This window comes from Sinocyclocheilus grahami, unplaced genomic scaffold (genome assembly GCF_001515645.1).
Source record: "Sinocyclocheilus grahami isolate Dianchi unplaced genomic scaffold, SAMN03320097.WGS_v1.1 scaffold288.1, whole genome shotgun sequence".
In the NCBI taxonomy this organism is placed as follows: Eukaryota; Metazoa; Chordata; class Actinopteri; order Cypriniformes; family Cyprinidae; genus Sinocyclocheilus; species Sinocyclocheilus grahami.
Genome location: NW_015505467.1, coordinates 780,411 through 804,041, shown reverse-complemented (window position 1 = coordinate 804,041; position 23,631 = coordinate 780,411). Strand labels below are relative to the sequence as shown.

The 23,631-nt window shown below is 35.8% G+C and overlaps 3 protein-coding genes across 3 annotated transcripts in view; all 3 read right to left on the bottom strand.

The window, feature by feature from the left end:
- fhdc1 (FH2 domain containing 1) overlaps positions 1 to 128 on the bottom strand; it is a 36,888-nt gene extending 36,760 nt beyond the window's left edge. Inside the window, exon 1 of the mRNA XM_016292566.1 lies at positions 35 to 128. The gene's annotated coding sequence lies outside the window, so the exon portion shown is untranslated. The remainder of the gene's footprint in view (positions 1 to 34) is intronic.
- Positions 129 to 2,437: 2,309 nt separating this feature from the next.
- arfip1 (ADP-ribosylation factor interacting protein 1 (arfaptin 1)) lies at positions 2,438 to 19,754 on the bottom strand. The gene is made up of 9 exons (XM_016292595.1): positions 19,732 to 19,754; positions 17,056 to 17,260; positions 11,630 to 11,728; positions 10,224 to 10,329; positions 8,009 to 8,110; positions 6,802 to 6,914; positions 6,212 to 6,433; positions 2,731 to 2,888; positions 2,438 to 2,633 (listed from the first exon to the last, which is right to left on the bottom strand). Exons 1-9 carry the CDS (start codon positions 19,752 to 19,754, stop codon positions 2,438 to 2,440), a joined length of 1,224 nt encoding a protein of 407 aa, XP_016148081.1.
- A 712-nt stretch (positions 19,755 to 20,466) lies between these two features.
- On the bottom strand, positions 20,467 to 23,491 carry sfrp2 (secreted frizzled-related protein 2). The gene is made up of 3 exons (XM_016292616.1): positions 22,894 to 23,491; positions 22,726 to 22,806; positions 20,467 to 21,274 (listed from the first exon to the last, which is right to left on the bottom strand). Exons 1-3 carry the CDS (start codon positions 23,390 to 23,392, stop codon positions 20,925 to 20,927), a joined length of 930 nt encoding a protein of 309 aa, XP_016148102.1. The 5' UTR covers positions 23,393 to 23,491; the 3' UTR covers positions 20,467 to 20,924.
- Between the last annotated feature and the right edge of the window lie 140 nt (positions 23,492 to 23,631).

The following is a 23,631-nucleotide window of genomic DNA, read 5'->3' as shown; positions in this document are numbered from 1 at the left end:
AAACGTGCAATTTAAACGGGGTTAAAGAACTTACCGTGTAGAATCTAAGGGAAAGATGTACTAGTTTTTTCCTGTTGCGGCAGGTGCGTATATCCGAGGCTAGGTGTGTGTCGGTATCACCGACATTCTGCGCGTCCAGCGCTGCAGCGACGCTCAAAGATGCAGTGCATTACAGCCAGAGGGCACACTACGCATGCGCGTGTGGTGTGCGCCGAGCTACAGCGCATGCGCAGTGCGCGCTGTGACTGGCTCGGGTGAATCTTTGGGACCGCTGGAGAGTGTGAACGCAGGCTGTGTCACTCACTGGTGATGAGTGTAACATGATACTACTCGGGCACAAATATTAATATTGACATACAGCGTCGCTGGCTGTTTATTAAACATAAGCAGGTCTATTTGCCAACCATGGAGATGATGGAGCATTGTCCAGATACAAATAGTAATTTTAAGGGTAATTTTAGAACCATTGACTGAAATGTATTCTATTCTCAAATACTGTATTGAGAACGAATCTCATTAACCTTCTTTTTCCAAATCCAGTGGCTGGGCTGTAGTAATTTGCATGCATTTTGCTTTTTAGGGAAACAAAATGAAGGTGCTTTTAGGCACTGGAGTCAAGCATTCTCATGTTTCTTTATGTCAAAAATCAGTTTTTTCTATTCCTGTATTTGGGTCTTCGATTCCTGTGAAGAATTTATTTATTCCTTCATTTTTTTTAAAAATGTATAACTCTTTTCTCAGTGCAAAATGTTCCAAACTGTTTCAGAAGAAAATAATCCCTTAATGTCCCCGAGGCGACCGTGGGAAGAAATCTTCTTCTGCAAGGCACATCCATATAGAATATAGCCTATCACATGTTTTATAGTTAAACAAAGAATTTATTAAATATTTTAAATGATTTAATTCGTAAAATGAGATGGGCACTCTGGTGTGATAAATCACAGTTTTAACAGGGGGGCAAACACTTCTTCACACAGGGCCATGTAGTTTGGGATTTTGTTTTCCCTTAACAATAAAAACCTTCATTTACAAACTGCATGTTGTGTTTACTTGTGTTATCTTTGACTAATATTTAAATTTGTTTGATGATCTGAAACATTAAAGTGTGACAAACATGCAAAAAAATAAGAAATCAGGAAGGGGGCCAACACTTTTTCACACCACTATTATATTACTAAAATATTCCTGTGAATTTTCATCAGCCATTACTCCAGTCTTCAGTGTCACATGATCCTTCAGAAATCATTCTAATATACTGATTTATAGTCAATGTTAGAAACAGCTGCGCTGCTTAATATTTTTTTAACCCGTGTTATTTTTTCAGGATTCTTTAATAAATAAAAGTTAAAAAGAACAGATTTGATTTAAAATAGAAATTTTGTGTTAAAATATACACTACTATTCAAAAGTTTGTGGTCACTAAATTTGTTCTTTCATTATTTTTATAAGAAATTAATACTTTTATTCATCGATGATGTTTTAAAATGGATGAAAAGTGATAGTAAAGACTTGAATTGTTAGAAAAGATTTCTATTTTGAATAAATGCAGAATAATAATAAAAAAGCATCAAACATTTCAAAAGAAAATATTAGGCAGCACAACAGTTTCAACTCTGATAAATCAGTATATTAGAATGATTTCTGAAGGATCATGTGATACTGAAGACTGGAGTAATGGCTGATGAAAATTCAGCGCTGCGTCACAGAAATCAATTATATTTGAAAATATATTAAAATAGTAAACCAATATTGGTAATTGCAATATTATTTCAAATTATTTCATTTTTTCTGTATTTTTGATCAAATAAATACAGCTTTGATGAGCATAAGAGACTCGATCGAGACTCGACACAGAAATAAAATAAAAAAACATAAAAAATCCTACTGATCCCAAATATATATATTGTATTTTTTGCTGATTATATTGTAAAATGTGTCTGGCAAATTTGGTGTAGTCTAGGCAACTGCAGTGATAACCAGCAATTTTTATGTTTATTATACATCATCTGAACAGTAAGATCTTTTTTTTCCCAACAGAATATCTTAGTCAACTTGAAAGGGCCATTGCAACATCTTTACTTTTGTAATGTGATGCGTTGTTTCCAAGTAAGCAGGATATTGAACAAGAAATATTGAAAAACAAGAGAGTTTGGTTAGGATCAGCCAAAAATTAAAGTTGTTTCGGAGGTGAAGCAAGTTAATATTTTTTGAAATATTAAAGAAACATTGGCACCACATTTTACAAGCTACAATTAGCACTATAGGTACATAACCTTTTAGCAATTAACAGTAGCAGTTTTTGGGAAACTCATTATTTCAGCAACTTGTATTTAATTTGGTCGATATAGTGCAAAAACGTATCAAATATCAACATATTAACTTGACTAATTTTACTTTGTAAATTATCAAAGTATAAAAGACATATTTATTTATTTATTTATAAGATACATTCTCCTACCTTGTTTTCCTCCAGAAACTTGAGTTTGACTGAGACATCATTGCGCATCTTTTCATATTTCTCACGGTGGATCTGGAACTGTTGCTGAGACAGCTCGATCTTAGGGAGTGTGTTGGCGTCCCGTGGACCCAGATTGAGCTCCTCTAAATCTGTGCGATATGCGTCATACTCAATCCTACCAAAAGAGCACAGACCTTGCTGAATGAGAATTGTTTTGCTCAAAAAATTTATAGAAAAGTAGTATACAGTGGTTTGTAAAGATATATTCAGACCTTGCTGCTTCATATTGCTTAATGTTGATCAAGGTGTCCTCTATAGTTTTATCCACTAGAGTTTTAACATTGGAGATAAAGAAGGTGATAGCTCCCAACAGAGTTTCTCCATTTTTCGCCAGGAGTTTTTGGGTTTCAGCATTGTAGCCAAATTCCTCCTAAAACACATAAACAGAGTTTACATCTATATTTGCTTCTACTAAAAGAACACACAGAAATAGATAAACAGCTAGGCAGCAAAACACTGCAATACTGCATTGAGACTTTGCCATCTCTGCATATAAATTAATTTAAATGAAATGTTACTCCCCAAGAGTCCAATTCACTTTCTGGTTATAGTCCAGTCATAAAGTATTTAGTATTCATGGTGGTTCTGGAAACATCAATACCAAAGTGTATCCAAAACAGTCCATGAATAAATTATACTGTATGGAAGGCATCCAGTTATTTTGCTGAAAATTAACAGCTGAAAATTCATATATGCCACGCAATCTTCACAAAAAGCATTTGTGTTGGATTAGAGTGAAACATTACTGTATTTAAATTACTGTATTTATTTTATATATGACTTTTTTAATGTTGCCAGCCTCTATGGCTATTTTCTTATATATCCAAAAAATAGCTGCTATAATATATAAATGCTGTCAATCAATTAATAAAATACAGAATTAATCACACTTTTTTCTGTAATTAATTGTGATTAATTGCATATTAATATATTTATACAATCATAATTTCACACGGAACTTCCAAATGAATGTAGAAACAACTAATTTTGGTATATTTTAAATGTGTTAAATGGCATCTTTTTACTACAGCTTGCAGTGGTCCATACAGCTCCGTAAGTTCACAATGGAGTGGTTCATAAAGTTTTATTTTGAACTTGGACTCAAGTATAAAGAAATACAGTCAGCGCTTAGTTCAAGGCACAGTTTTGGGACATTCTAAAACGCTTAATGTGGCTTTATGTTTTAAAACACTGACATTGGAGGACTAAATTCGATAATAATACATACTGATAAAATTATTAGGCTAATATTAATAACCTTATTAATAACATTACTTTTAATAAAGCAGAATAGACCAGAATATGAACGCAACGCCCTGCACATTAAGCTTTTTCTCCCCCATAGAAAACGCTTAAGGTAGGCGAATGAAGACAGTGATTTAAAAATACCAAATCTGTTTACACTTTATATTACGCACAGATAAGCAGATGAGCCCAGAACGGAACAGTTTGCATTGGTTCATAAAACGCTTAACGCGGCATAAAAAAAGATGATAAAAAAAGACCAAATATGCTATATTATACATGCATTAAAAATGTGTACTGTGTACATGCAAGCCCAAAATATGAGCTGAATTGCACGATAATGCATATAATGCTTAAGCAGACGAGCCCAGAACGGAACAGTTTGCATTGGTTCATAAAATGCTTAACGCGGCATAAAAAAAGATGATAAAAAAAAGACCAAATATGCTATATTATACATGCATTAAAAATGTGTACTGTGTACATGCAAGCCCAAAATATGAGCTGAATTGCACGATAATGCATATAATGCTACAGGGGAGAAAACACTGCACGTTCCGTTCTGGGCTCATCTGCTTTTCTGTGCGTAATATAAACTGTAAACAGATTTGGTATTTTTAAATCACCGTCTTCATTCGCCTACCTTAAGCGTTTTCTATGGGGGAGAAAAAGCTTAACGTGCAGGGCGTTGCATTCATATTCTGGGCTTTTCTGCTTTATTAATAGTAATATTATTAATATTAGCCTTATCATTTTATTAGTATTTATTATTATTGAATTTGGTCCTCCAATGTCACTGTTTTAAAACATTAAGCGTTTTAGAATGTCCCATAACTGTGCCTTGAACTAAGCACTGGCTGTATTTCTTTATACTTGAGTCCAAAATCAAAATAAAACTATATGAACCTTTCCATTGTGAACATACGGAGTTGTATGAACCACTGCAAGCTGTAAAGTAAACAGGAAGAGTTTGTCCAAACTCAGCTGGGTTTGTGAGAGAACCCAAAAGTTTTGCGAGGGAACGCAAAACACTTCAAAAATATTTTTTCCTCCCACACTGAAATTTTTCCACCACAATGTCCCTTTAAGGGCTCCATAGTATACATCATTGGTTAGGGTAGATTTTTTTTTCTTGAGAAAATCAAACTATCACCATCGGTATCATCAGATATCCTTCTCGATAATAGGATATCGGTAAGCAAATTTGACAACCAGAAAGTGTGTACTGATGTTATTTCTAAACAGTATTGTTTTTGCCATTTAAAATGGTCTGAGATTGCTGGTTCTGAGAATAAGTGAAGAGTGAAGTGAAAAACATTGAAATGTGTGTACATCTTTTATAATCAAATTTAAAGAGCAAAATAACTTTCTACTGTGGGGAAAAATGCATACAAGATACTTAGGCCCAATCCCAATTCTATTTTATACCCCTTCCTCTTCCCCTTCCCCTTCCCCTTGTCCCTTGAAACGGCGTGTCAAGGGGTAGGGGTGAAAATATTCCCCTAAGAATTGGGACACCACTACTATACGTCACACATCATCATACGTCGTCTAGCTCCTACAATACATACACATACTGGTGTGCTGGTGGTGCATTAGAGCCTTTAATTACTGTTCTATATTAATGCGCTGCTTACTGACACACACACACACATCGGAGATCGTGCAGCTCACACATCCAGGAGAAAAGAAACTTGTCAACGCTGCCCCACGACTTTTATTAATAACAGTTTAAATACTGAATCGATACATTATATTTTCCAGCAACGAGAGGATAAAATCGCTGTTTTTCTAAGTAAACTCACTCTAAAAAGAGAAACGCACAGATACGCATAAACGCAACTTTCATCTCTCTCTCTCGAATTGGCAATATTTGAGAAAAGGGTTTCGCGATTTCTAATTATTGGGGGGACTAGCCTCTCTCAATGTTGGTGGTTATCGCCCTGCTCAGACATGAAAATATGTTGTGGCACTATCGTGCAGTCTATAATGATATGACGTTAGCTAGCAAATATTAGCGATTTTTTGCAAACATTTCTTTGAGTAACATGACCGTAAATATGAACTCACGATTGAATGTAACATAAAACAAATTATTACTTTTCGTTAAAATCTTTATTAATGCCAAAAATGCTTGCATTTATGTGTATTTTTGTTCGCTCGGGCAGCCATGTTGCCCCTGAAGCCGGTTTACGCGGCGATAATTCATAACCCTTCGTTTGAAGTGTGGTCCCGAAAAATCTTCGTTTGAAGGGCTATCTAGCCCTTCCCCTACCCCTACCCCTCCAACCAAAAGAGAATTGAGACACCTCTACCCCTTCACGTGAACGCGCGAAACGGAGGGGTAGGGGAAAGGGGAAGGGCTAAGGGGTAGAATTGGGATTGGGCCTTAATATCCATTTTAAACAAACACTGATTCTGATTTTGTATAAAATCAAGAGTACTTACATGTAGCTCGGGTGTCTTGAGACTAAGGTCAGCAAACGCGTCACCCAGCTGTCTCTGTGTCTGCAGCATCTGCGCCAGCTGAGTGCAAAGTGTCTGCGCCAGCTTGATAACATGCTCATACTTTCGTTTGTTGTCACGGAGAACCTCGATCTGTGCCTCCAGCTCCAAATCAACTGTACGGGAGCCACGACCTAACTTCTCCGACAGAATTTGCTTAGTGCACTGTGGGGAGGAGTATAAGATGCAAAAAACGTTAACAAAATGGGCAATATTAAGAGGAAAATCAATATTTACAGGGCTACAAAAGATTGAGATGGGCATAGAGGATACAAAGAACCCCGTCTCTTTTTTGTCAGCAATATTATAGAGAACATATGAAATTATTATGGGGAGAATATTTCAAAGGGATCATGACTGGGAAATGTCACAAACCAGACTAAACTTGCTCATGTGCTAACTTGTACACCACGACTCTTAAGCACTGTGCTCTGTCCTGTTTCAAGTACCTCAAACCCAAAGAGACGAGATGCTTGAGACCTTTTTTAATGAACACAGATGCCATCATAACCACTATGGCAGGAATCACTCACTTTGTAAGTGTTGATGCTCCACTTCCTCACCAGCTCCAGTTTCTCTATGGCAGGACTCTTTAAGTCATCAGCAAGGACCACTGCTCCTCCCATCTGCTGCTCTCTCAAAGCACCTGATGACAGAATGACATCTGTTAACTGACATGAGAAATTACTGTAATATTATATTACTCCTCTACTCTTATTGAGACACACTGGCATAAACTATTAACACTAAAATCTCATCTGATATGATACAATTATGATAATTGGCTAAATCAAGTCAGTCAAAATACAGGAACTCCCAAAATTAACATCTAAAATAATTCTATTTGACAAATCACATCTGTTGCTACTTATTACATTTTTTTTATCATTAACAAAAACAAACTAAAACTATTGGAAAACATTTTTGTTAACTGAAATAAAATATAATATGAAATAAAATATAAGAATTAAAACCTAAACTAAATTAAAATTAGAAATGTTGCCTTGGAGTAACTTTAACTGAAGTAACTTTAAATTGACATACTATAATTGCTAACTAAAATAAACTAAAAAGAAATATAAAAAAAAGAATTAGGAAGGCAATTTAAATTTTTTTTTTTAATAAATTAAGCTAAAATAAAATTTAAATCTGTAAATATAAAAATAAATGATAATACTAAAATAACACTGAAACACGGACAGGAGTAAGACTAGACTAAAGATAAGCTTAGGTGAAACATGCTTTTTTCATTTAAAATATCAGACGGCGACAGAAACAGTGGGAAACAGCTAAAACAATGTATTGTTTTGGATTATAAAAGTCCTGTGAGGGAAAAAGTGAAAATTATTTTATTTTTAAACTTTATATTTTACGATCAGTCAGGAAGGCAAAAGGTTACAGGGTGGTCAGCCAAGATGAATAAATGAGCCCCAACTCCAAAGCCATTAAAGGGGGAAGCAACAAGAAGGAAGAAAACAGGCCTGGAGATCACAGAGTTGGCAGAATTTAATAAAACACCATCATAAATTTACAACCTACCAATCTAACGTGCTACAACTACACAAAAGTGGAAAGTGATGTCAATTTTTATATAAGATTTTAACAGACATCACTGGAATCAACTAGAAAAACCATGTCTTTATGATGGTCCAGCCTGAAACTGACAGTGCAGCGTTAGTAAGGGAAGAGATGAAGGAATGTAGATCCATGCGTGACGTCTTCTGTTACGGTATGTGGTACCTTTCCGTGTCTCCACCTGACTATCGCTGATGCTGCGAGCTAGCCGGCTGGCTGCTGCAGGACTGGGGGCAACTTTAGGTGTGGTGGCCTGGAATGGCGACCCTAAAAATGGTCAGTGATGAATTCTTATGATTTATACACGGAGTCTGACATTTTCTTTTGTAATCTACAGCCACAGAGGAAGTGTCCATCCATCCATCCATCAAAATCAAAATAAATAAAAAATACACACAAAATGTATTGATTGTTTAACCCATGTTGTTTATGGAAAGAATATAATGCAAAACCAGGTCAATCAGAGTGTGGCTACAGTATCAAACCTATTACTTTAAAATGTCTACCCAAATTACACTACCATTCAAAAGTTTGGGGCCAGTAAAAATGTAAATCAATTAATACTTTTATTCAGGACGGATGCATTAAATTATTTAAAGTGACTGTAAATACTTCTTACAAAAATTATATTTCAAATAAGTGCAGTTGTTTTGAACTGTCTGTTCAAAGTATCCAGAAAAAAATGTATCACTGTTTCCACAAAAATATTAAAAGGGGTTATATGACGTTGCTAAAAAGAACATTATGTTGTGTATTTGGTGTAATGCAATGGGTTTATGCGGTTTAAGGTTCAAAAAACACATTATTTTCCACATACTGTACATTATTGTTTCTCCTCTATGCCCCGCCTTTCTGAAACGCGTCGATTTTTACAAAGCTCATCGTTCTGAAAAGCGAGGTGTATGCTGATTGGCCAGCTATCCAGTGCATTGTGATTGGCAGAATACCTCAAGCGTGTGACGGAAATGTTACACCCCTTACCATTTTGTGATGCCGTGTCCCGGAGTGACAAGACAAAAACAATAAAACTCATTATAAACGAGGCATTTGTTGCAACCAGTGGGGACATAATTACTGATTATAATGACTTAAACTGTCTTTTTACACATTGCGTTGCGTATCGCGCCACATAAACATAAAACCATGCCTGCATTTGTGATCAGAGAAATGACAAACAACAAGCGCTACTCTACACTGCCCAAAAAACTCGCATTTGAATCGTCAGTGGCAAATTCTTTAAATTAAATAGACGTGGGGGCATGTTTAAACGAGGCATTTTAGGGGGGCGTGGACGAGTCTTAACTTTTATAAAGAATATGTCTTTGGGTTTGAGACTTTAGTTTTTGAAATTTAAGGGACCTTATCCATTCACGAACAGCTTGTAACACTCCAAAGAGAAAGGAAAATTTTAAATTGCATCATATGACCCCTTTAAGCAGTAAATTTAATTTTGAATTAAATTTAATGTGTCAACATATGAGCATAGAAGAATGATTACTGAATGATCATGTGACACTGAAAACTGGCTGCTATTTAGCTTTACCATCACAGAAATAAGTCACATTTTAATACATATTAAAACAGAAAACGGTTCTTTTAAATTGTATTAATATTTTACGATATTACAGTTTCTGCTGTATTTTTAATTAAATAGATTCAACTCCAAATTTTTAAACATATGTGCAGGTTCCAATTATTACAGGGCTTGTTTAAATACACAAACCTTAAAATGTACATGTCAACATAACAAGGGAAATCTGAAAAAGATCTGCAGCAAACTTATGAAATACGCTCCATAGTCTCCTAAGCTAACAAGTGACAAGGGATATATAGATGAATAATAAAAAGGGTGGTCAGCAATTACACCCAACTAATGACAGGTTGCCATGTTTCCGTCCTAATTAATTCACGCAGTAGACGAGGATGAAATAATGAAAGGGGAAGCAGATGTAAAAAAACAAAACAAAAAAAAAGATCACAGACGACTCTGCAATGAGACAGGAGCACCTTTCTTTTCAAATTCAAATTCTCCCTCTCTCCACAACACACTCAAAGAGAAACACAGACAAACAAACGTGGGTTCACATTAGATGTACCAGATAGTGAGAGGATATTGAAGCCATTCAACTACTGTAGTCTACTAACCTAATGATGGGAAAAAACACCCTAGCCTCATCTAATTTATTACAATGAAAGAAAGTGTTTTTAAATGATAAACATTTTACCATTGTCTCTGAGCAAATTGCGAATCTGTCTGTATATAATCTTATGTAAGCGCATACGTTTGTGGGTTAACTGTAGCATGCCGAGTCATTGTATGTATTTGTGTGAAGGACAAAGGCAAATTATATTCAGGTTCAATGCCTGCTTAGTGTTGTACCTGTATATGGCCCCACTTGGACCACTCCCTCATTCATTGCATAGTTTTCAGGTGAATTGTGGGACTGTGATGTGATTGGTCCAGAGGAGACATTGTGTGGCACATCCTTGAAAGAAAAAACAGGGAGAATAAGAAACAAGAATAAAAATGAACGACATTCAAGAAAGATACCATAAAGCAATTTGCATAATGCAATGTTTTCTACTGTTTTCCTCTTAGTTTTAGCTGTTAATCATTCATTTCAAAACAGCATAATTTGTGTTCAATTCTGTGGCAAAATAACAAGTTTTCACTTTTTAAAATGGTCTAAACTCTGTAATTGCAGGGTTAAAGCATATTAGGTACCAAGCATATTATCTATGAAAATGTGGCCAAGTAACTCTTCTCTGTTTGTATTAAGTCAAATAATAGCGTCTCTTCTTCACACCAAAACGTTTTTTTCCCCCCTCAGACACTGAAACTAAATACAGTGTGTGTGCATGTGTGTGAAAGTTTCTGTGACTGTACAAAGCTCATGAATATTTAATGCACTTAGCACTAATTAATTTATGATTAGTCGTCTGTTGCTAAACAACTCGCTGTATCATTCTAGCGCCATTGTTTTACATTTGGTAACAACAAATGCATGTATAATAATAAGGGTTAAAAGATGTAGGCCCACTAGGCATCATTTACAATTACTTGTGTGAAACATTTCTTTAACTAGGTAGGCCCACATTTTAGAGATGCCCTGGGGATTCACGTTGTCTAGTTCTTCTGTTTAATGTGAAGAAAGCCCACACTTAAGACAATTTCCTCAAGGTTAAAAAGACTACAACAAATAGTAGAAAGCTAGTCAAGCTAGTTTTGCTGTTGCTGCAAAACAGTTGTTAGTCAGTAAAAGTACAGTATATATATGGTTGCTATAGACCTGACAGCCTTTTAGTTTAATAATAAACCATGAGCTCATTGGCTGGTTGGGATGCTGGCACAGTTTTGTGAGTTAACAAGGAGAATTAAAGCTAAGAATAAATGCCAGACCAGATATATAGAGGTAGGGCTGGGCAAACCAACATAATCCATAAAACAATATATTCAATAATAGCAACTCTGGCTTATCTGTGTATCTGTCTGTCTGTCTATCTATCTACATACATATATATATATATAGTCCTATTAGACTGTAACAATATAATAATCTGTCAAATACTTTAAATAATTAGGAACATAACTACAGTCATGAGACACATCGACACATATGATTGTCATTGTGTCATCAGTACACAGCACTTTGGAAACATTCATATCCAAACATTCTGTGTTCAAATGGCACCATTGTTAGTTGACTTCTACTCAGGGCAAGAACAGTTTAGACACAGCTGGAATTGGAACATGATGGGTGGTTTGTTCTGTGTAGGAAGACTTACCCTGTGAAACACTTCCTCGTGACTCTTGTCTGCTTCTCCGTTTCTGGTGACTGAGATTTGAGCAGCCTGGCTTCTGTGGGCCTCCTCTGCCATAGCCACCTTCAATACACAAACACAATATCAATAACTAGGAGAACTAGGAAAAATCGATGTTAAAGCTGTCAAGCTGAGAGTTCAGATGCAGAGTGCTACCACCACCAAAAAGCTTTGCACAACTGCAGCTTGCCAAGACTTGTGAAGTTTTATCTGCAGCACCACAAGCAAAGAAAACGCATCTATAGAAAACGAAATGGATCAGGTCTGCTGCTGTTTTAGAATAATTATTTAACAGCAACAGGGAAATAGAACTATTAGTGAATCAAAAAGTACAGGGAGAACAGCCAAGTCTAACTACACTGCCATCTGGTGATCATTTTTATCAGGGACTGATAAACACATTTTCATAAACAGTACTGTTTAAAAGTTTGGGATGAGCAAGTTGACCACAAGTTCATCAATAATCCTTTAAGGGATAAAACAGCCTAGTGACTGGAGCACAATGTGACGGATGGTGGAATTAAGCATAAGCTAATCAGACATCCAAGGATAACCTCGACAATTCAGTTCCTACCACTCTTTCAATGACAAGCTGAAAACAAATAAACAATAACAGGCTTTGGGCTCATTGTAAGAAAAAAAATAATCTAAATCTTACACAATGACAAGAGTAGAACGTGAGAGCTATAGCACGTGAAAAGTCATTAACAAGATAAAGCATATGTGACTTTGCATCAGAAGGTTGTGTGCCAAATGGTTAAGAAGATTGCTGATGAGCTTTGTGGACAGTCTTTAAACACGCCAATAAAATGTCCACTGCATTACAGTAAGTCCAAAGGTGGTTTTAATGACACAACCAAAGCGAGACTTCAATTTACACTGAATTTTTCTGAAAAAGACGTTTGAGATGGACAACAAACCGATCACTCAAACCAGGAGCTACAGTATAGCGGCAATAGCTGACAAATGAACACGGAGCCAGATGCGGGAGTGAGAGTGGACACAGTGATCCACATGTCATGTTATACTTTGGAAAAGTACGAAGATCTTGAATAACAGATAAAACCGTGAACATCGGTATTAAAAAAAAAAAAGCAGGTAAAAATATCAAAAACGAATTCCTGGCCTATGCCTATTTTGAAAAGCTGGCACGTGGTTGAAAGGATGGGCCTGTGTGGTCTAATTCAGTCTTATGGTTATACTTTCAAAACAGTGGGATATTTGCATATTTTACATATTGACATATGGTACAGTCCACTTGTCTGGTAGGTTTCTACTGTAAATGTATTACTGTTATATTCAGAGAATTGTACAGATCTGTCCAGTAACACAAACTTCTGTTACCTATAAGTTGACAATTATTTTTTTAATTTATTGCTGATGACTGATAATTGTTTCTATGTTGCTTCTATACTATATTGTATAAAAATAAATAAAAAAATAAAACACAAATAAATGTAATAGTTTGGATAGTGCTATTACAATTTTAAGATCGGCTAAAGATTATAATAACAAATGAGCATTCCCAAATTGATACCCAAATATATATCAACTGTATTACAGATTTACATCCCTACTACAAACATCAATAAATCCAAAAGTGCCTACTTCAGTTACATATGCAAATGAAAGCAAGACACAAGCAGATTGCTGTCACTATTTGGTTTCAGGTTGCAATTTAAGCAACAATTCATTATTTCAAGGTGGTTTTACTTTATAGTGCCCTTGCTTGAGGCTTAATACGCAACTACAAAAAAGGCTATTTAGGTTTGTGTTCTGCGGAGTGGCTCAGTGATTTGAATCTTCAAGACAGGCCACTTTTTTGTCTGGCCGGTGAAAACAGCAGTGTCCAATAACAGTGCATGAATCTTTCAAAGCCACCTGATGCCATCATGCCAGAAGTTCAGTGACTCTAAACTCATTTGATGAATCAAATGTCAATTGTGGTTCTCACTGGTTACTCTTATGAGCGATTCAAATCTGGATAGATCTGGCATCCCATTCTGTTTTAAGTGAGTTTGTTTGTCCTCCAATGATGGTCAGGATTATCTTTCACAGGCACAACTCTAAAAGCCCTTACTTTCAAATGCTTCACAGTCTGTCACCACCAGATTCAATGATTAAAGCGGCATTGATAAGCAGTGCCTCGGTTAAGCCCTGCAGAAGAGTTCCCTAGAGTTCAGTTGCTTAGAGACAGTAACAAAGAGACCAACAGAAACAACTGCAATCTAATCAGACATTCTGAAGGGCTGTAATCACGAATCTAATAAATGCTCAAAAAGAAAACGAAAGATGGGTTTCTTAAACAAACCTCTTAGTTACCAGAAGAAAAGGAAAGACTTTTAACCAGATAAAGCATCAAGAGTAAACACTCCCTTATCAGGACAGGCTGTAGAACAATTTGAATCATGCTAATACTGTAGATAAAAGTGCAGTACTGAGTTAAGACAAGCTAAGACGAAAAGTGCATACAGTTGACAAGACATGTAATGCAGTGTTAGAAGTGTCCTGTTGTAAAAAAAAAAAAAAAAAAAAAAAAAAAAAAAACACTGTGAGTATAATTGTGGTTTCCAACTTCCTTGTCCTCACTGATGTCAATTTCAGTCATGTGTGCTTCATCCAGGTTGTTTTTTCTGGCCTCTGATTGACTCACAGAGTCAGCAGTATTTTGAGGGCCCTGTTCATTAGGGTCCGATTGATTATCCTGTGAGGCATTCTTCCCAGAGTCAAAACTAGCTTCTGACATTCCTGAAAGTAAACATACATGTGAGCAACTGACCAAGATTTTTTCCTTCTTGTGCTGAATTCAAGTAAATGTTTATGCATGTCACTCAATTCCATCGAGGCTGAAGTCTCAGGAAGGGATTCTGGCATTATGCTGTAGGCTACATCATGGAACGAACATCTAATAATCATGGTACAAACAAGCCGTATTTGTTACAAGTCAATACCCAGGAACCAATGACAGCTGAAATTTTCAATGAAAGAGCTTGCAAAAAAATGGGTTAGTAAATCAGCACAGGCACATTCTTTCTGACCGAATGTTAAGTTCTATTCGTCTTTTAGTTAATACTGGTTGACAGAAACTCATATACAATCCTTCGTATAAACTTTAGACTACATCCTGCATTCCTTTACACAAAAGAATTCGAATTCAGGCCTATACAGGAAATAAATGCTTCAGCTCACTAAATTTGCAGCACTTTGTACATCAGTCTTCACTATCTACACCACCTACACTACTCACATTCAAAATGTTTATGGTTAAATAAGGAAATAGTTACTTATAAAGCAAACTATACTCATAGGAGAAGAATTAGCCAAACTCTTTTATGATGAGCTAGCATTCAGCTAATGAATAATGAAATCTGTGTCTTTATGTCTTTGCACACAGAGACTATCCCATGATGCTCATGTATCAGTAAGCGTTGAGTTAACCTAGAAACTGGGATTATAGGTTTGTATAATAAAGCTCCAGTTACACACGGTGATGTTTTCTACAAACCAAGACTCAAATGTCATTTAATTATTGAGCTCTACACATTTTCATATAGAGCAAATAACAATTCCAAACATTATAATTTCAATGCCAAAAGCAACTCCATATTTTTTTATTATGCTGCCTCATCAGTAACATTTACACTGTCAAATTACGCAAGTTTATTGCATGTAATGAAAATGTGTCCTAGTTTTGAAGATTGTTAAACCATCTTGTACAAGGAAAATGTATATGTGTGTAAATTGTCATTCGTAAATATCTGTCATTCGGTCAATAACTGGAATAAAATATTCATAAAGTTTATGGATTTAGCCTATTTAGTTTTAATAGAAGGAGAGAAATGCAGGCCATAGACAATCGCAGGAAGAAGCCCACTTTTCCTTTAAAAAAAAAAGAAAGAAGTCATGGACAATAAAATTATAAAACCTATTACGGCCAAGGCTTCGCACACGAATATTTTACTTAGGTCACGCTTTGTACTCTTCATTTTATGGTTAAATAAGGAAATAGTTACTTATAAAGCAAACTATACTCATAGGAGAAGAATTAGCCAAACTCTTTTATGATGAGCTAGCATTCAGCTAATGAATAATGAAATCTATGTCTTTATGTCTTTGCACACAGAGACTATCCCATGATGCTCATGTATCAGTAAGCGTTGAGTTAACCTAGAAACTGGGATTATAGGTTTGTATAATAAAGCTCCAGTTACACACGGTGATATGTTTTCTACAAACCAAGACTCAAATGTCATTTAATTATTGAGCTCTACACATTTTCATATAGAGCAAATAACAATTCCAAACATTATAATTTCAATGCCAAAAGCAACTCCACATTTTTTTATTATGCTGCCTCATCAGTAACATTTACACTGTCAAATTACGCAAGTTTATTGCATGTAATGAAAATGTGTCCTAGTTTTGAAGATTGCTAAACCATCTTGTACAAGGAAAATGTATATGTGTGTAAATTGTCATTCGTAAATATCTGTCATTCGGTCAATAACTGGAATAAAATATTCATAAAGTTTATGGATTTAGCCTATTTAGTTTTAATAGAAGGAGAGAAATGCAGGCCATAGACAATCGCAGGAAGAAGCCCACTTTTCCTTTAAAAAAAAAAGAAAGAAGTCATGGACAATAAAATTATAAAACCTATTACGGCCAAGGCTTCGCACACGAATATTTTACTTAGGTCACGCTTTGTACTCTTCATTTGAGCGCCCAGTCACATGACCTAATTAATATTCATAAACTAACCCTTTCCCATAGTAGGATTCGTTCATTCGTGTCATGGACACGTAAACGGTTTTTTTTTGTTGCACTTTTCATTGTTAAGCGACGGAACAACACGTACAAACCCAAAGCAATACAAAGTGTATATTAAAAACCACCGTCTTTATAAACAATTTGTATTGTTTAATTATATTGCCTTATTCCTTCCTGGAATTCAATCTCTCAGTGTTGTCTCATTGTTGCGCCCGCACGTCAAAGTTGCGATAGAGTTACTTCCTTTGCCTGAAGCATTTCAGTCGAGTTATGCGTTACAAAACGCAATAAATCTGCAATTTCACGCACTATACCGCTTTTATATCAATGATGCGACCTTCATTACGCATGAACACAATTGAAAGCAAAATTATGAGTGGGTGACATTCAGATTTTTTGCCAATACTCTTCTCTTCATCGAAGGCGTGAAACGATCTGAACAGAATAGACAGTAAGTCGGCAGTCTGTTATTCTGTCTGACAGCCTGACTGAATTTCCTTTAGTCACTTTTCCCAGTGGCAGGGGAGGCAGAGGATCAACCCTGCATACTGAAGCCATCATGCCTGCCATCACACATACATGAACACCGAAGCAACAGTTGATTGTTCAGCAGCACTCACCTGCACACAGATTACAACTGTTCTCTTTCTTGTTGCACAGCTCTTTTCATAAAAATGGTCTTGGCTTGAGTTTGAGTTGCTGTGTGTATCATTCGAGACACAGCGAATCCCTCCACAGCTCAGTGAAAGTCTTTTCAAACACACCCGGAAGAGGACGTGTGTGTCAGACTCAGTAGATATACTGGAGCCACAGCATGTATGTCTCCTAGTGGTCAAACCAACAATGCCAACATCGATAAACAATAATACTGCATCATACAGTAACTACAGAACCAACAATATATATATCAATCTAAATCAAATCAGCCTATTTATTAATATTTTGAATTGGCTTGTTTTTACAATACTTTGTTGTCATTTTAATGTTAATTTTAGTAATTTTATGTGCTTCTGTCTTTTTATTAGCTTTATGTTTTTGTAACTTTAACTTATTTTGTTTCAGTTAGTCGAAGGCATAATTTTTCATTTTCTTTTAGGTTTAAATGCAGTAATTAAATTAAAGGTAAATACGATTCAAATACAAATTTTAAATCATTGATGAAATGGTTCTTGAATCATGAATAATAATATTAAAAAATATTCGTTTTTTCTCATTGCACAAACTCTTATACACTTGTCTTCAGAAGAGACAATGGGTACATTAGCTTTACATTTACTTCAAAATAACTTCAATGTTGTCGATAAATTGATGACAAAAAAAAATCTAATATTAGCTTTCTGGTCTTCTCAATGATCTTTCTAAAACACAGAATGAAAATCACTGTGATGTGTGTCTTGTAAAAATGTGCTGCACCTTGGTAAACTGATACTATTTTTCTTATCAAATGATTTATTTTTAGATTGGAATTTCTGCAGTATATTGAGTGCAAGTATGCATATGAAAAATTTCAGCCACTAGATGGAATAGTATGTTTACAGCAGCCTACACTCTGAGGCAAAGAACACCAAACCAGTTCTTTGCCAAACCAATTGGCTTTGACCAAACCAGTTGGCCAGTGACGAACTTTGAATTGACTTTTGACTTGAGTTACATTTCATTGTTATTTTATCATTATTAAAATGTCCATTTTAACATAATTTTGTTGGATAAAATGCATTTGATCATTTCTGAATTCATAGCCATCCACTAGGGGGAACTAAAGACCACACATACCTGCAACCTTTTCTTTTTTTCTTTTTCTTTTTTATAAAAAAAGAATTACAAATGATTCAAAGAATAGATTTAAGGCTTTAAAGTAATTTACAGTAATTTGTTATTTCTTGTTTCTTTTAACGTATACAAATACCTGCAACCTTCTGACAGTCTGTTTACTGTTAGTTAGCAATAGAAAACTATAATGTAATCCAAAGTCAAACAATCTTTGTGTACATATTGTTAAAAACAAAAACCTATGATTTTCTTTTGAAATTTATTTGCACTTATTATGTATTGTGTGCCAGCTGAAGAAAAATGATACAAATCATCAATGATCAAATTACATTACATGGCGGTGGGTGTAAATAAATGCATTTAACACTAATGAAATGACAACATATTGCTACTGTGACGAACAAATGAAATGGAACCGGCTTTGAAACTATGTACAAGCATAAAAATGTGAATATTTACAGAGTATCACAAAAGTTTGGATATTATCTTGAGATGTTTTTCACTAACCAACTGCACAATAAAACTGAGTCAACATTGCTCTAACTGTGCAGCACATAGAGAAGCATGTCTCTGTGGTTTTACCAGCGTGTGACTTTACTATAATATTGGGTATTCATATGCCAAAACAAAAGAAAACAGCAAACAACTTTGTGAGCAAAACAAAACACAGACCCATACAGTACAACATTGTTAATATAACTGACACAGAAAGAAAATAAACCAATACTATATAAAACTGCTGATTGTAATTTAAAGAATATAATACAGGAACAGTGCAGTATTTAGGCTCAAGTAGAAAGAAGACAAAAACCCTGGGCTAAAGAAACCATACATTTGTTGGCCTACTCATCATTGTCTGGGGAGAAATGAAAATATTCACATAAACATACATGATCATACTTCAGACGCTAGTGTCACATGGGATATTTTTAAACATTGAGAATAGAGCCAGCTATCTCATTGTGCTGATAAAAGTACTTAAAGCAAAACTACTCACACAAGCCTTCTCACTATTTTACTGTGGCAGATTCAAATCCACATAGACCATGCATTGCTAGAAAACATGTTTCCTAACCATATTTGATAGAGGAACTATATATGAAATTTTCATACCTACCATTTCAACTTCTCACATGCAAATATTTCCTAAATATGTGACCCCCCTTTCTTATTAATGGGTCTGATTATTCCAGTAATTTCTGTGAGGACAATTAATGTACTGGCATACAATGGCATTCTAGAAAATTGTGTGATTTTAACTTGTTTGCTGCAACAGAGGTCATCATAAAGATATTCAATAGGGTTTGTTTCTGGGTTTTGGGCAGGCCGGTCAAATTCTTCCACATCAGACTCAGTAAATCAATTATATTTGAACGTTGTTTTGTGTAGAGGGGTATTGTCATTCAGAAACAGAAAAGGACCCTTCCCAAACTCCTGAAACAAAGCACAGAATTCTCTACAATGACATTGGGATGGTTCACCCAAAATTAAAAATTCATGTCATTCCAAATCTGACTTTTCTTCACCTTTGAAACACAAATGAAGACATGTTTAATGAAACCTGAGTGATCAGTTCCTTTTAAAGTCCATTCAAACAAATCTTTGCTGCTTCAAAAAGTTAATAAGACATTGTAAACATGGAAGCTCAACTACTTGCTTGACGTACAAAAACAAATCTCATTGGTTTTTGCAGAAGCTCAAACATTGGTTGCTGTGAATCAAGCAGGACTATTTAAGCTTTCATTTACCATATTTTATGTGCTCTATGCATATGGATTGATTAATGTTTATGTGAATAAATGCCTAAATTAAATCTGTTCATCATGTAAAGTGACTGGGTCTCTTAGAAGCATTGGATTAAACTGTTCAATTGATATGAATTACTTTTACAATGTCTTTATGAACTTTTTTAACCATCAAAGTTTTGGTGGCATGAACTTTCAATAGAGGAACAGAAATCTCTCATGTTTCATAAAAAATTTCATCATTTGTGTTTGAAAGACGTTTTGTGCATTTGGAATGACATGAGGGTGAGTAAATGACAATATAATTCTCCTTTTTGGGTGAGATCCTTTTTAAACTTGTTTTCACTGGAAATAATGGCAGAACTCGTTAAGGGCCTAGAAGGGGTGTCCATATATATTAATTTTATGCTAGAAGATTTTATGCCAAAACATCTGTCAGAAAATTGTTCTGTGGCAGTTTTGAGGCTCTATGGTCAAAAATGTTAGAAGAGAGGATGTCATCATTTGTGTTTGAAAGACGTTTTGTGCATTTGGAATGACATGAGGGTGAGTAAATGACAATATAATTCTCCTTTTTGGGTGAGATCCTTTTTAAACTTGTTTTCACTGGAAATAATGGCAGAACTCGTTAAGGGCCTAGAAGGGGTGTCCATATATATAAATTTTATGCTAGAAGATTTTATGCCAAAACATCTGTCAGAAAATTGTTCTGTGGCAGTTTTGAGGCTCTATGGTCAAAAATGTTAGAAGAGAGGAATGAGTTTTGTGAATATTAAAAATGACAGGTGCTGTTAACTGACAAAACTTATGAGGGAAAATGAAAAGTTGTAACTGTGCTAAATCTAGGTTAGGTGCTTTTTGGCGGTTACAAGTGACAGCTCCACCAATCCTGAGCTCTGACTGGCCAGGAAAAGCAGACATTAGGGTTTTAAATGAACCTTTGCATTTACATATGGTGTGACTGTTACAGGTCTTCATTTTAAAGACCATTTGAGTGCTCTGAGCAGTGGACAATCCAAGCACTGAAGCTTGCGAATACTACGAGAAATTCTCTTAAACTCCCGCTGACCCTTCTGCCAGCGCTTCAATGACGTGATGACCAAATTTCCATCCATCTTCTGGCCCATCACCAGATAAGCGGCATTGATGTCATTCATTTCATCACACACACACTGAAGACCATCTTTCAGCCAAAGCACCATCTTCCTGAAGTCACGATCAGTAACACCACCATTCATCTTGTAGATAGTCTTGCTCTTGATTTCTGGAATGATTTTGGTGTCGCCATTCATGTAGGAGATCTCCTTGACTTTGATCTTTAAAGCTAGTGTGGAAATACAATTGAAGGTTGAGGACAATGGATATAAACAACTGCTTGAATTCAAGATAGACCAAATTTATGAATAACTTTTGCTTTCTCTATACTCTTAAAAATAAATGTTCCTCACCTCTTCATCATTTTCACTCAATGGGGTTCTATACTTTTCTAGGTTTTCTTAAGAATATAAACCAACCTTAGCTGGTTTGTTGGTCTGGTCTGTTGGCTGGTTTTTGAGGTGCACCTTTCAATCAACAAGATAAACCAGCTAAACACCATCTTGGCCAGGATAATCCTAAACTGGCTTAGACCAGTAAACCAGCTAGGCTGGTTTAAGCGTTTTTTTTTTTTTTTTTTTTTTAATTTATGATTCTTTGAACATGAAAACATTTCTTGATGTTACATTATAACTTCTTCAGATCAGGGTTCTTTAAAGCACCAAACTGTTTTCAAAAAAAAAGAAGAAGAAGAAAATAAAGTATTTTGTGGAATTTAAAGTGATAGTTTCCCCCAAAATAACATTTCTGTCTTCATTTACTTATGCTCATGTTGTTCTAAACCGGTGCGCATTTATTAAATGCATATTCATATATATATTTGATATTCTTCTTTGTTTTTTTTTGCCTACACAAAGAAAGTCGATGTGTGCCAGTGCTGCTCTGGACCCCACTGACTTTCACTGCATGGACAAAAATAGTTGAAACATTCATTAAAAAATCTTAATTTGTGTTCTGCAAAAGAACTTCATACAGAACAATATGACGGTGAGTAAATGATCTTTTTTGGGCGACCCCTTTAAAGGTTATTTTATATGACATTAGGCTGCATAGCCCTTTTTGGTTATAATTGATCTTTATTTTTAAGAGCGTAAAGCAGAGATGCCACTACATTAACTCATTAATGTAAAACATTAATGTTTAAAGCAAACAAAATATAGCCTTACCAAAGTCATTTTTGCACAGGCTGTAAAAAGAAGAAGAAGAAAATAATAAAGTATTTTGTGGAATTTAAAGTGATAGTTTCCCCCAAAATAACATTTCTGTCTTCATTTACTTATGCTCATGTTGTTCTAAACCGGTGCGCATTTATTAAATGCATATTCATATATATATTTGATATTCTTCTTTGGTTTTTTTGCCTACACAAAGAAAGTCGATGGGTGCTAGTGCTGCTCTGGACCCCACTGACTTTCACTGCATGGACAAAAATAGTTGAAACATTCATTAAAAAATCTTAATTTGTGTTCTGCAAAAGAACTTCATACAGAACAATATGACGGTGAGTAAATTATCTTTTTTGGGCGACCCCTTTAAAGGTTATTTTATATGACATTAGGCTGCATAGCCCTTTTTGGTTATAATTGATCTTTATTTTTAAGAGCGTAAAGCAGAGATGCCACTACATTAACTCATTAATGTAAAACATTAATGTTTAAAGCAAACAAAATATAGCCTTACCAAAGTCATTTTTGCACAGGCTGTCCAAAATTTCATTGTCATTCTCAGGCTTTTCTTTGCAGGCATCACACACTCTTGGAACTGGGCAAAAAGATCAACATAGCAGTAAAGGTAAAAGGGTGTGCATGCACTTAAAAAAAGTAAAATAATAATAATAATAAATTCTACCTTCCTTGGTGACTGGCACTAAAGCATCTGCGCCAGCAGGTGGTATACACAGGTCATTATCCAGAGGGAAGCGATTGCAGTCCAGCATGTCCGGCCAAGGAAACCCAAACGCGGCCATCACTGGAGCGCAGCCGCTCTCCACGCTCTCACACAGCGACCTGCACGGCTGAATCGGCTCGTCCAGATCATCCAGACACACCGGTGCGAAAAGAGAGCAGAGAAACTTCTTGGTGTCCGGATGACACTGTTTCTGCACCAGAGGGGTCCAGGAGGAAGCCTGTTGCAGAACCTCATTCATGGTTTCGTGTCCGAGGAGGTTAGGCAGACGCATGTCCGTGTACTCGATGTCATGGCACAGGAGCAGGTTTGCAGGTATGGGTTTGCAGTTGCTCTTTTTCTGAAAGAGCTCGGGCTGGTCGAAGGCGTATAATCCATGAAGTGCATCCAGATATCCAGGTAAGGAAAGCGCAACCAGCAGCACCAGGTACGCGAGCATCATTGCTTCAGTTGAGAGGAGACAGAACACACGTCTGACGCGGAGTTATGGATAACTGAATTCTCTTCTGTACCAACCTGTTCTCATAGTAAAGTCTGGGCGGAGCGAGAGAAGGCGCTAAGATATCCACTGCTGAAGTTTCTGCTGTTTTCTGCATATAGGTCAGCCCTGGTCCTTGACAGCTATAGAAGGGTGGGCTGGCAGATATCCTGGGTGGGCATTTTTTCGGTGACGGGGTATTG

Bases quoted from the DNA above. Each gene is read 5' to 3' on its own strand.
- sfrp2 (XM_016292616.1), bottom strand. From the start codon at position 23,392: ATGATGCTCGCGTACCTGGTGCTGCTGGTTGCGCTTTCCTTACCTGGA. The intron at 22,807-22,893 runs GTAGAATTTATT...CTTTTTGCCCAG, and splicing joins AGTGCCAGTCACCAAGGAAG to TTCCAAGAGTGTGTGATGCC. The intron at 21,275-22,725 runs GTAAGGCTATAT...TTTCCACACTAG, and splicing joins CCTGTGCAAAAATGACTTTG to CTTTAAAGATCAAAGTCAAG.
- arfip1 (XM_016292595.1), bottom strand. From the start codon at position 19,754: ATGTCTTCATTTGTGTTTCAAAG. The intron at 11,729-17,055 runs GTGAGTGCTGCT...TGTGTATTGAAG, and splicing joins CAGTTGTAATCTGTGTGCAG to GTGGCTATGGCAGAGGAGGC. The intron at 10,330-11,629 runs GTAAGTCTTCCT...TTTTCTTTCAAG, and splicing joins ACGAGGAAGTGTTTCACAGG to GATGTGCCACACAATGTCTC.